Raw genomic sequence first — 14,202 nt, 5'->3', positions numbered from 1 at the left:
CATAGGGTTAGGGCTAACATAAGGTTAAGAAATATGGTTTGGTTAAGGGTGATGTTCCTGGGTAGGGTTACTGTTAGTGTAGGTCCAGGATTCTGTTTAGGATTATACTGGAGGTACCACTTAAAGGTCTACATTGGGAGGGGAAGCAAAGGGTTAAGGTAGGGGGGAGGCTTAGAGTTGGTGTGAGGATTATGGTCCTGTTTTCGGTAAGAGGTAGTGTTAAGGCAAGATGTATCAATACCAGTGATGCAGATGTACGCTCAATCAGTGGTTAATTTGTAAAAAAAAAAAATAAGTGCAGGGGTTCTCCTCAGGAGGCATCTTAAATCCTCTCATTTCTCCTGTTAGCGCCGCCTAAAACAGAACCAACTGCTAACCATGAAAGTGGGGGGAGAATGTGGCCTAATGGTCCGAGCTGCAGACTTTGGAGCTGGGGAACCAGGTTCCAGTCTCCGCGTTGGCCCAACATCCAGTGATTTTGGGCAAATCACTTAATCTTTCCGTAAATTAATGTGTTCTTAACTGGTGGTCGTGAAAAGCGCTGGTGTTGATGATTAAGTGTTGATGTTAAGCACCAGAAACCACCGGCTCAAATTAAGCACTGTGTTCAATGTACTGATTTGAATGTAGCAGTTAAAATATTTAGTACTTGATCAGTGTAGTGGTAGGTCAACGCAGTTTTTATGTGAGGATACTTCGGTAATGTACTTGTCCATTTGATGACGTCCAACCTACAGGAGATGGTGCTGGTCCTCAGCAGATGCACGCTCCACTTCAAGGAATAGCAGCTGTGGTTCAGATTAACTTGCTGAGAGTTGCAATTTGAAAACAAACCAATCCTTGGCTTTTTTCCAAACTACAAGATATCTGTTTATGGCTTCAGATAGAAAATATGATTTCCAGTTTTGTATTATAGAAAAGCATAGAAATTGCAAGCTGCAAATTCTGAGGAATATTTTGGCCCTTGCACTTATTTTGTTTCCAAGTTAAGCACAGGCTCACCATCAAGAGCTGCCCGTGCAGGTAAAAGCGGTGGGGCTGTGGTGCCGGGTTGGGGGGGATTCGACAGACGAGCATGAGGGAAAATTAAATAAATTCGTCACCTGTTGAAGTCCTCACCCAACCGGCCCTACCGCCCACCTTCTTACCTGCACAGGCCGCGGCTACCCACCATCTTGAAGAGATGGAATTTTAATAACCTGAATTTGCTGGATTTGAAAAAGTCAGATTCTGTTCTTCGATTTCATTCTTAGATTCCATTTTGTATGCGGTGGTCGAGAGCTCGCTGAATTGAGCCTTGAACATGGAGAGTCATTTCTACAAATATCATGTAACGAGTGTGTCAGAAGGCCAGCAAACTTTGGGAAACATTATGCATGTGCAAGGAAAATAAAGAATATCGACACTGGGACTTGTGATGAAGTTAATTATCATAAGATGTTTTGAAAATTCAAAGCTATAATGAAACAGAATAATTTGGTGTGCTGCTAATGTTGATTTAGCAATATAATTAAAAAAAAATGTTAATTGCAGATAGGGAAATTGATTTAAATTTGCCAAGGTGCAATATCAGATTGTTCTCTTCAGAATGTTTTATGTACATGCCTGTCACATATTTTTAAGGGCTGTATCTTTCTTTTCATCTCCTTTATGCTAAAGTGTTACTACTTCACAAGACAGTAACAATCACTTGAAAGAGTTTTCTTTTCATACCCTTTGTTTCTGTGGGTTTTCTGTTTCAGGTGTCAAAGTGAGTCCTTGCCACTCGCGACAGCCCTCTATAATATCCGATGCATCGGCAGCCGACGGCGACAGATCATCGACGCCAAGCGATATCAACTCTCCCCGACATCGAACGCATTCCCTCTGCAATGTAAGACGGTAGTGTGAATCCCTTTTCACTATTTTTCATACATACTGAAAAGCCACTGTCATGTTACTTTGTATCATAACTTGATGAACTAACTCCTTTGTAGGACAGACCTGTGTCGAAAATATTTGGATAGTGTAAATGTACAGGAATTTATATAGCGCAAATCACCAAGCAGTCTCTAAGCGCTTGCTTAGGGAACCCGTCCTGGTATTCCCCTGTGAGATAACCCAGCAGGGCATCCGCAAGGTGAAAGTAAGGCATCCCGCCGCGAGGGTCCCGTGTGGAGATTAAGCAAGCTATTGCCCAGAGTCGCAGAGTGTGAACCCATGAGTCGAGTATGCACTGGAGCGAGAATTATCAAGTCCATGGACATTTATGGACTCAAGACCCAGCGGAGCTGGGAATTGAACCCTGGTCCCGGGCTGACCTCTGCTTCCAGGTCTGCCTCCTCTAACCAGTGAGTCACACTTCTCCACTACTCGGGTGCCTCCTATCGTGGCCATAAATCAGATTATCCGAAATACCTATGCATGCGAAAATCTTTTAACCTCTTAAATCCACCGTATGAATTGTGGCCATATGTGAGTCACTGTAATCAATAACCCTGGTGTTTCGATCTGGTATAAAGTCATGGCTTCTTTAAGCTTTTTGACGGATGTGAATACAGTTGAAGTTTTGCCGCACGCCTTGGTGTGTGCACCAGGAACGTATTTTCCTCTTACAGTTTTTAACGAGAATTTTCCTGAGTACACCTTTGAATGGTCAACACGAGCATTTTCTTTTATATTTTAGAAGGGTTTGTTTTTTGTACATTTAACGTTTGCACTTTTTAACCCAGGCTCACTGTTAATTGTGGTACAGTATTCTTCCCTTAGGAACTACAACCCGAGGGTAAGGGGGTACATTACGTGGGTGGGGGGCGTGTAGGTTTCATTGGGGCGGGGGGAGCCCCGGCTGTTGGTGTGATTGGTTGGCTGTGACTGTTCATGTTCTTTATCTTTTCCCCTCCCCTTGGCAGACCGCTCTACAGTGACCCCTCTGGCCGAGGACCAGGCTGCAGGACTCTTCTGTAAGCTCAGACAGTGCACCGATGCATGCCGTTAGCCAGACCTTCTGTGTCACTCCTGATTCAGAATGCTATCCCTCAGCCCCCACTTTCCCCAAACACCACCACTGACCCTGTGTTGAATCACAAAGGAGCACATACCAGAATGCACTGCAACTTGTAACATGTTACTGTACCAACTTCAAGATATTGTACAGCAAATACCAAAACCACCTGCACGCGGTGTACAGCACATGCCCTGATTGCACAGCAGGGTACAACAAATACCCATATCTACCCCATGTACATATACCTAGACCAGGGGTCTCCAACCTTTTCTGTAATAAGAGCTACTTATGTTAAATGAAAATCACCCTGAGCTACTAATATTGTTAGAGTTGTCATTGTGACATTAGTCAAGTTTACTTCAGTTGCCACCATATGTAAGATTACGAGCAGTGATCATCTCAGTACATTAGGAATGTTTGCCAGCCGTAATGTAAAATAGACTTTGTCAATGTGGAATTCCTCTATGTGGGGAATACTATTTTTTTTACAAATATTTGTTCATGAGACTTGAAAATATACATCTCGATTACATGCTCTTCAATTTTGGCTTAAATGTACTAATTCAGCTATGAAAAAGCCTCTAATGTAGTAGGCTAGGCTGCACATAGACGAGCTACTTAAAGTCTGCTGGCGAGCTACCTCTCGCTCACTAGCTACTGGTTGGAGAACCCTGACCAAGATCCACTATAGGGCAGTTCACAGTAAATATCCAGTGCATGGCAATCTACGGGAACTACCTGGACGCTATGCACGGCAGTGCACCGCGCATACTCAAATCCATTACATGATGGAGGTCCACTGCGTGCAGTACACAGTGAGAACGTTAACCACGGCATGGCAGCATACCTGTCTTCGCAGCACGGCACTGTATAGCACACATCAGATACACTCTATAGACTTTTAACCATTTGTCAAGTCTCGCTGCCTAACCATGTGCAGCATACAGCATAGTTTGATGCGTGACTCGGAACAGTGCATACCTAGATGACCCACTGCGCATTTTGCACTAGTTTGTAATTCCAGTACACAGATCCGCTGCAGGTCACTGCAGCACGTGCCCGGATCCACTGCATGGACCTCTTCGGTACATTCCCAGACACTGTTTATGACCGTGTTTAAGCACATATCCTGCTCACATCATGGTCATGTGCACCAAGTATCCAGTACATGTCAGTGTATATCACAAACCCACTGCTTGATAGTATACGGTATATGCCCAGGCTCACTGAATATAAGTGCACAGCCGACATCAAGATCCCCTGCACTGTAATATACAGCTAAAGTCCAGTGCCTGTCAAAGTGCAACCCATTCCAAGACCCTCTGCATGGCACTGTCGAGCACATAGCGTTGTATGATGTAACACAGCCATTCAATTCATTCTGTTTAAATTAGTTGTCATCTTGTTTGTGTTAATTAAGTCAAACTCAATGCCTGTTCTCTGAAATATTTCATGTATTTGTGAGTGTCAAGTGCAACAAGTATAAATAGACAAAGTGAAACCTCTGACATCGAAGATAGCACATATATAAGGGACTTGTGTTTTACAAGAGTTTGAACAATGAGCATGCATTTTGGAAATGTATTGGGTGTTTTATTTATTTGGGGGAGGTTGCATGTTCATCTTAAAGACAATAATTGGTGCCATTTGATGTATAGTTCCTCTCACCCTGAAGCACTTTGAAATAGAATTACAGCAGCCTATGACTATAGAAATAAGTTGTAATATATAAATAATATATACATATATTCCATTTCATTTTTTCAGACAAAATATCCTTCGTGCTACAGTTGTTTTAGCTGGTAAACTTTGGTATTTGTTTCACGTGGCATTTACCAGGGTTCTCCAAAGTCGGTCCTGGAGGACCAGATCCATGCCAGATTTTAACGTAACTACATTCATCTAAATGAAATGTGTATATGCTAAAAATCTGGAATGTATCCTGCCCTCCAGGAATGACTTTGGAGAGCCCTGGCATATACTCAAGAGGTAGCAGGGTTTATGGAGCCCTTACCTACGATTAAAACATTTTGGCAGTGGTCAGTAGCAAAACCCAGAGCCAGGGCGCGCAGGATCTGGCCATAGGCTAATCCCAGTAGGTGCTGCAGGTGGTTCACAATGTTTATTATTACAAACCAAAGCCACTTTCTCAAACTCTTTTGTAATGCAATGTATGGTTCCCCAATAACATTACATACTAACCTACGTTAAGTTAAAAAAATCTCAAAATGATGATTACCCCAATAGTGAAATTCTTGTCATCCATGCTTCCCTTAAAACTTTCACCCTCTTTCTTCCAGGAAAGTGACAAACTCACTTCTAGAATTTTATGGAGTAACAAGGTGGCTAGGATCTTCTACATATCTTTCAGGAAGTTGCCCCCATTAGGGGGTTGTTGTCTCCCGGATTGGAACCTATACCAATTAGCCTTCCTAGCGACCCAAGGGGCGCGACTTGGTTTCTTCCAGACTCCCATTACTCTCCATATAGAATGAGAACTGTGCTCTCCATTTAGCACACATTTCCTCCTCACAATGTCATAATTTACGTATGCGCACTCTCAGCATATTCTTTCTGATACGGTTAGTGCGTTAAAATACCTTGACAGATGACTCTCCAAACCCATCCATAAATCCAGATGGGCATCACTATGGCTCAACCCCAAGCTCGTTACTGACATCGATCGTAGCACGGCATCTCAATGGGCCTCCAAAGCATCAGATTAGTTGGGGACCTTTATGATACTAATCATGATCCTTTCCCCTTATTATCCCTAGCTAAGAAACATAATTTTAGTAACATGAATTTCTATACTTTTTTAAAACTCAAAGTCAAACTTTCTAAACTTGTCATTTCTGTGGACTCTGTAGCAGTCTCACTTCTGGCCCTCTGGCAACGTTCGGATCATATAGCATCCAAAATCTATACATTGCCTTCTGTCCCCCACTCCTCACAACTCCCAATTACTTGTGTTATATTGTCAAAAAATGTTGATAAGGAAGTCTATCAACACATTTCCCCTAATACCTGGCAGTTGATCAGGAAATCATCTTTGGGGAATAAAATTGCTCCGTCGCTTATTCAATCATAATTCTTCACAATGAATCTCCTGTTCGTTCACACAAATTAAAGTTACGAGATAACAATATGTGCTGAAATTGCAACTTAGGGCCGGGCACTCATCACATGTTCTTTAAGTGCACATTATTTGACTCTTGTTGGGCTCCTATACGGAAGCATTTATCTATAATCTTTAATATACCCATTAATCTCTCGTTTCCAATGATCATGCTGGGTCCCCGGACTGCATCTTCACCCCTTCGTCTAGATAACTATACATTTGGAGCTGCTGGATTTACTCTTAGCCATTGCAGCAAAAAGGCATAATTACAGAATGGAAATCTTTTCAACACTTATCATATCATCATATCATACTTGGTGGGCCTGGGTATCATATCTTGGAGGAGCTCATACACTCATAGGAGGCAAGCAGTCTGCACCTCCAATCGCTAGCAGAGTGTGTGGCGTTCTTTGGATAATTATATGGAGTTGTGCGCTTGGGGTCTAGTGGCTCAACACCGTTTTGGGTCTATTCCTTGATGCTTATTAATATATAAATGAAGCAGATATCCCATCATACAATACCCCCCCCCCCCCCCCCCCCCTCCTCCCTCTCCATCCTTCCTATCTCCCTCCAATTTAATGTCCCCTACCGATATATCCTGGTTATTAGGCAATGCATATTTTGCCGCATATGGTAGTATTGCAATGCACGGCTGACTTCGGGCTGTATTTGTCACAATGCCTTTTAGATCTTCATATTTTAGGACTGTAACTATTATCTGACTGCCTCGAAAGATAATTTATATCCTGTCAAATAGTACCCGGTTGCACTCACATGACAGCTCTATCCCACCCATTACGCACTGATATGAGTTCTCTCTTTGATACTTCTCCAGCGGCGATTACTGTTATATGGTTTTCATTATACTGACGTGCACTATGTGTAAATTTTTGCATGTATGTATCACTTCTTGCATTTAGGTATCGCTGTATACCTTATCTTCTAACTACAATAAAATACTTGAGCACCAAAAAAAATCTTAGACATTCTCTAGAGAAACGTAATTTGAAGAGATGGTGTGCTTGCAGTTTGTTGCCTGAGAATCGCTCAACTTTACCAGTGATAGCTATGACCTGTGGGGCAATGTGCATTAGTCTTGACTTAAAACAAAAAAAATCACAGATGACACAATTGAAGACACATGACACATCCTGTTAGTCAGCCATGCAGGAGTATATTTTGCTGCTGTATGTTTGGCTTTAAAATAATCTCTTGCCACATTCATGCATTATACAAGGCATGGTGCATGTAAGCCGCATCATGACTTGTATATCCAGTGTTTCTGTACGCCGAAAGCACATCAAATGCTGAAGTGGAAATACATGCGCTGTGCACATGAAATCATGGAGGGCTATGCACTGGGGATGGCAGCAGACTATGGTGCTGATTAAGGGTTTCTCGGATGAGTACTCCGGCACAAACCTGACTACCCCATTCTTCTAATTGTGTTGTATCCAAAGGCATTTGTAATAAGGCCGATGGAATATCCGTCACTTTTCTGATGGAGGTAGCCATCCGTAAAACTCTAAATCAGACCCTACATCCTTATTCTTAATCCATGTGCATGTAGCCAACACAGCAATGCGCTGTGCACCCTAGTTAAATGCCCATAGTCTGCTGTATACAGGGCTGTACTGGAAACTATGCCACGTATATGCCTAATGTCCCTATATGTTACAGGCAGTGGGCATGACAAAAGGCGCTTTGTGCATCACTTACAGTGGTTGCTGCTTGCTATACTTTGTGTTCCTTGTATGAGGCACTGATGTGACATGTTATGCAGTGTCATCCATGATGTCATTTGTGATGTCATATGTAAGGTCATAAGCATCTACGCAGCTCCATCTATAACCTTAACTGGAAAATTTGAGAGCTTTATTTGTTGAACCGCAATCCTAAAATTCTGTTAAATAACTAACAGTTTTTGAGGAAATTTGGAAGGTTATTTTTTTCTAGAGAAGCATAACATCGCTGTAACAAAAATGTTTTTAGTTGCTATTATATGAGTATTTCATGTAAGTCTTTGAGACTATGCTAGCTATGGTTCCCACCCTAATGCCCTTTATTTAACAATGGACCTTTTTAGGTTTCAATTACCCATTAGTCAATTAATTGCTTGATTTTAGTACCATGGGGCTAACTCACATTCTCACCTGCTTGTACCCATTAGTTAAAATTAAATTGAAAGAAATTGAAACTTTCTATGCTAGTTTGCTTTATTGTACCCTTACTGCTGCTAACGAGAAATGCATTCCAACAAACTAACATTAATACACGGTGGCTCGGGCAGAATCTTTACACCTTGCGTTCATGGACCTGATGTATGCCTTTGATAAGGTGAATGGAAGTAAACTATGGGCCCTGCTGAGCAAGCTGGGGGTTGATTCTGGCATTGTGCTGACCTGCACTCAACAGCTTCAGCTTCTGTACGCTACTCTCCCAGTGGTGCATGCACACAATCATTTGCAACAAGCTGTGGAGTCCGCCAAGGATGCATATTGGTCCCCTTTTTTTCACGCTCTGTGAATGGGCTAGAATCTGCACTTCTTTTGGTGTCGGCCGACTGCCCCAAAATCAAGGACCGATTTATCCCCGTCCTGTTATATGCGGACGATGCAGTCCTGATGGCCCGGACCACTCAGGGTCTGGACCTTTTGCTAGCCAAGTATGTGTCTTTCATGGGACTCCTGGACCTTTCGGTCAACTTCTCGAAAATCATACGAAATGGTAGTGGGCCCCAAATCCACTAGCAGTAACACGTTCAAGGGATCACGTTTTACTCTGTCCAAGGTTAATGCCTTCCCCCTACCTGGGCGTTTTTTAATGCCAAAAACTGCTGGAAACCCCTGGTAGAGGTTAAGAGGTCAGAATCTATTAAAACCATGGGGGCTGTTTTTAGCTGTGCACAGAGGCTTTGTTCCAGGGCACCGAGAGATCTTTTACAAATTTACCAATCTAAGTGCATAGCACAGTTGCGATATGGCAGCAAGGTCTGGGTTTACATCAAGGTGGATCGACTCCAGAATCATTTTTTGCGAAAGTTGGTCCAGGTCCCCGAGGCTACCCCAGCGTTCTCTGTGCATGCGGAACTGGGGCTCAATTAAGCCACGCACCTAATCGCCCTAGGCCCGCTCTTGTGATGGATAAAGATTTGGAGTAGGGAGGAGCTGAATTTGAGCCAGATGATACTTTAAGGACGGTCTGTCCTGGACCGGGCAATGAGTATCTCATGGCTAGCCCAGGTTAAAGAATCTTTCTCTTCTCTAGACAGGCCTGACATTTTTTTAATCCAACCAGTCTCTCCTCTCTTGAGTTAGGGGGTGTTAAAAGATTGTTCCTGGACCCTTCCAGTCTGGAGAGAAAAAGTTTAGAACTCCAGAAACCAGCAGTCAGGGCCCATAAGCTCTTAAAGACTGTACATGGGTTGGAACTATACTTGGGCCTGGTTTGCTCACAGCACAATAGGTTCTTATTGTGCAGGTTCAGGCTCAATCAGTTGCATTTTTCTTGACTGCCCCGCGTGGTTGGGCTCAGCCGGAGGGAAGGGAATCTTGTGGCTGCGACAATGTGTGTCCATAGGATTTGCTTCATTTTACAATGTTTTGTTCTTATTATAGCTGGCTGAGAAAGTGTTTTTTAATCCCTTTGCTCAAATTGTTTCATTTTAAACAAGTGAGACCTGCATTGTTGTATCTACAGATGCTTCCCACGGACCAGGTCACTTTTACAGTCTTAACTTTTTTACGAGGTGTCTGGACATCGAGAGAATCAAAACCTGATTAACTGTTTCACGTTTACCCTGTTCTTATATGTAAATGCATTTCACTGGTCTTTATTTTATTTTTATTAACTTGTTTTTATCATATGAATTTGTACTCTTTTATGGTGATTTTATTTACAGAATAAAGAAAATATTGATTGATTGAAACTAACTTTAAAAGAGAAAGCAAAACTCTATTGATTAGTAAGTAAAAATGCCATTTACTGAAAAGGTTTAACATAAATTGTTTATATTTTGTGATTTTTACTACGGTCTGTCAGCTAATATACCATACCTCTGACTTCGACCTAACATATATTTTTGCTATTTCAAAAAATATAAAGGCGTGTTATCACTTAGTAAACAATTTAATATTTACTCTAATACTTCTGGTGAATTACAAGAAAAATGCCACCTAGGGGTTCCAGTGACGACATTAAAGCACATCTTCATGTAAGTTTGTAATTAGTAGGAAGATATCATATCTGGAAAAGATTCAATTGGATGAGCTGATTATCCTGAGTTAAGTTTTAGCTTTCATTTCACTAGATATTGTTTGCTATATTTGCCTGACAAAAGGCATATCACTGTCCAGATAGAGTTTAGAAACCAGGAGAGTACAGACCACCATCTATATAAGTTAAAATATTCAGAAATCTGGGTGTGGGTGTGTGCGTGTGCGTGTGCGTGTGCGTGTGTGTGTGCGTGTGCGTGTGCGTGTGTGTGTGTATGTGTATATATATATATATATATATATATATATATATATATTACCTACTGGCGGTCGCCAGTAGGTAGTTATAGTTAGGACCACGTTTCCATAGGAAATCCGCAACATTCTATTTTGAATAACTTTGGCGCCGGTCGACGAATCCTCGCGAATTTTTCAAAATAGGTGGGGCGCTACGCTCTGCTCCTACCCTGAAAGTCTCGGGGGGATTCGTCAAGCGGGGGCTGAGATAAAAGGGGGGTCCCAAAACGCGTTTTTCCCATGCATTTTTCCATAGGACCTTTAGACACAGCTACAGCCCGAACGGCTGAACAGAATTACTTGAAATTTGGCAGAGGTGTAGTCCTCAGGTCAAGGAAGTGCCTTTTGTAGGTTTGGTGTAAATCTGTTCAGTAGATTCTGAGAAAATAGCCTTTAAATCAATATATATATCTGTGGCAGCTTACGGTGCGCTTACGGTGCGCTTACCGTAAGCTTACCGTACGCGTACGGTGGCGTGCGCGAGCGCGATTTTGATTGGCTCTTAGATCTTAGTAAACATTCGAATCGGTCGAAACCAGGAAGCGGCGGCCGCCATTTTCTCTCTCGCTCTCTGAGTTGGGCAGCAAAAACGAAGCCCAAAAATGTCTAAAGAGGCAGTTTCTTGAGATCCTAACCACCCAGCATTGATATAGGGGTCCCCAAACAACCCCCAAGTCCCCAAAAAAAAATTTTTTTTTGTGGAAAATCGCCGATTACGCTTACCGTACGCGTACGGTAAAAATTTAAAAAAAAAAAAAATATCCACATTCTCCCCACCCCGTGTGCAAATGGTGCCCGAAGGGCACCATTTGTGCATGGCATATAAGTGTTATGAAATTAACAAATGTGCACACGGTGCGCGAAGCGCATTCGTGCGTACATGGCCCATCCCGCATAACGTGGGAACGCGGTGCGCGCAGCGCACCGCGTGACCACCGTGCGTGCACGGCACTAACTGCGTAAAGTGGGCGCGCGGTGCGCGAAGCGCACCATGCGCGCACGGAACGAACTGCGTTAACTGGGCGCGCACGCCACGAATGGCGTAAAGTAACTTAGCATTTAAAAAACCGTACAAATTCACTGAAAAAACCATAGGTTTCACACACGTTATAGTTAGGAATTAGCATTTAAAAAACCTTGCAAATTCACTGAAAAAACCATAGGTTTCACACATGTTATAGTTAGCTGTACATTTCACTCGTAAAAAACCAATGAAATTCCCCCGTTATAGTTAGTGCAGGCAACTATAACTCACGCGACCGCAATCTTCTGCTGATGACATATGTGTCTTTATGAAAAAAAAATATTTGTAATATATGTATAGCTAAAATTTAATGGAAGAAGACATGGGCAAATAAGTGTCTAAATACAGTATTAGCATCAGCAGAGGATTGCGGTCGCGTGAGTTATAGTTGCCTGCACTAACTATAACGGGGGAATTTCATTGGTTTTTTACGAGTGAAATGTACAGCTAACTATAACATGTGTGAAACCTATGGTTTTTTCAGTGAATTTGCAAGGTTTTTTAAATGCTAATTCCTAACTATAACGTGTGTGAAACCTATGGTTTTTTCAGTGAATATATATATATATATATATATATATATATATATATATATATATATATATATATATTTTTTTTTTTTTTTACCAAAGAATCACCGCACTCCTCGAGTCTCAGTTCCATAGTTTCAATTTAATCAGCACATTAGCCACCAACACCACCACCAAAAAATATAAAAAATAACCAGTATATTATGTATATTTTTTATATGTGTCTATTCAACATTAAATTCCCCGCATCAGGAAAATGGCAAAAACATCCCGATATTGTAACTTTGGTATTTGTGTACTACAAGTCCCATCATGCCAAATAATGGGCTAATATGGCAGAACTACATATACTGGTAATAGAGGATGGACTCATGAAAACCGTGAACAAGACCATTTCTTGGTCAAAACGCATAGGTGGTGGTGGTGGTGGTGTTGGTGGTTAATGTGTTGATTAAATTGAAACTAATGAACTGAGACTCTTGGAGCACGTACGTGCAACGACAAATAAAGACAAAAGCAACACAGTGGCAAAGCACATGGAGGCTGCTCATAATAGTGATTGTCAAAGCCTCAAATTCTATGGAATAGAAATGGTACCACCCCATATAAGAGGAGGTAACAGGGAGAAAATCCTGCGTCAAAAAGAGTCCAGGCACTTCCTAAATATGAGAAGCATGACCCCCTTCGGATTGAATCAATCTGAGGAACTCTATATTCATCTATGAAGGTTTTAAAAAGAAAATGAACAATACGAAATGAATAAAGCTATATACAAATATATGCATACAAAAATAATAAAAACAAGGGGCCCCTGAGAAAAAGAAGAGAAAAAATCGGATTTATGATTACAATCATGGAATCAACAAGTAATAATTTGAAGAATCTAACAAAGAACATAAGACTTGGTAAATTATATGAACTAAAAAGTGAACTTTATTTAATTGAAATCCCCGCTAATAGATATCGGCGTTTATGACTATAAAAATGCAGCTCAGTTGTTCATTGTCATATAAGTTAAACCATTGAACATCATTAAGTAAGAATGTACAAATCTAATGTCATGCTCCTTGCAATTTGGCTAAATTAATAATCCAGTCCACGGTTTCACAAACAAGGTTAGAAAACTATAAGTCTTGATACATAAACTACATATCCCAAAATGCTGTGGGGCAAGACGGGTGGAAAGGATGTGATGTAATTAAAGTGCAAAAGGTTTTAAAAAAAAACAGGAAACGAATGTTCGAATTTACCGTGAACAAGGCATTTGTAATGCCGAAACGCATAGGAATATTTGTCGTCTGGCAATAAGCATTTATTATAATGAGAGAATAAATTAAGATCCACGTATATAACCTGTGAGGAGTGCGGCCCGTTTTTTCCTGGGAGATGTGTATAATTTATAGCGGTATTGGTTTCTACCGCAGGAGCAATGCACCGCAGTTGAGCGCCACGAAACTGATGTCGGGAAACCGTTGTTGGGGGAATATATATATATATATATATATATATATATAACAAAACTCAGTTTCGTAAACTGAAGATCTCTCCTTCAAGAAACCGAAGCAAACCCAAGGTGCGGTGAAAATTAATTATTTATTTAAATATAGTAGACACCACCGCCGCCATTACGCGTTTCAGCCCGTCACAGGCCTTGGTCACATGATGCGCAATACAACGGATTCACCTTTTAAATATGCTTGGAGTGAGTCACATGTGCAAGTGGGGACAAATCATGGACATAGAAGTTTCCGTAACATTTACATTGTCAGTTGATTTTCACCAAACAATGCCTATCACATCTAGCAATAGCTGTAAAATACATCGTTTTTACAATAAAAATACTGCATTTTGTCACAGATCCGCTGATTGCTGATTACTTCATTAAAACCATAAATAATTACAATTTAAACAATTTAAAAACACACGAATGGCATGTTTTCAACAATGTTATTTGCTTAATACGGCCCCAGTGGGCCCTGCCATGAAACCACCTATTGCAATAAAGTGACTGTGCAAATTAGTGCAAA

At 41.3% G+C, this 14,202-nt stretch overlaps 1 protein-coding gene across 10 annotated transcripts in view; it reads left to right on the top strand.

Annotated features, from left to right (window-relative positions):
• KAZN (kazrin, periplakin interacting protein) overlaps positions 1-14,202 on the top strand; it is a 998,377-nt gene that overhangs the window by 932,332 nt on the left and 51,843 nt on the right. For 9 of the 10 annotated variants that reach the window (XM_085608668.1, XM_085608670.1, XM_085608669.1 and 6 more), the window contains one exon: positions 1,743-1,873. In XM_085608668.1, the coding sequence (XP_085464794.1) occupies positions 1,743-1,873 (131 nt within the window). Of the gene's footprint in view, positions 1-1,742; positions 1,882-14,202 lie in introns of all 10 variants that reach the window. The other variant, XM_085608673.1, reaches the window with a different exon arrangement.

Source organism: Triturus cristatus, chromosome 1_2, assembly GCF_964204655.1.
Source record: "Triturus cristatus chromosome 1_2, aTriCri1.1, whole genome shotgun sequence".
Lineage (NCBI taxonomy): Eukaryota > Metazoa > Chordata > Amphibia > Caudata > Salamandridae > Triturus > Triturus cristatus.
This window is presented reverse-complemented; position numbering and strand designations above follow the sequence as displayed.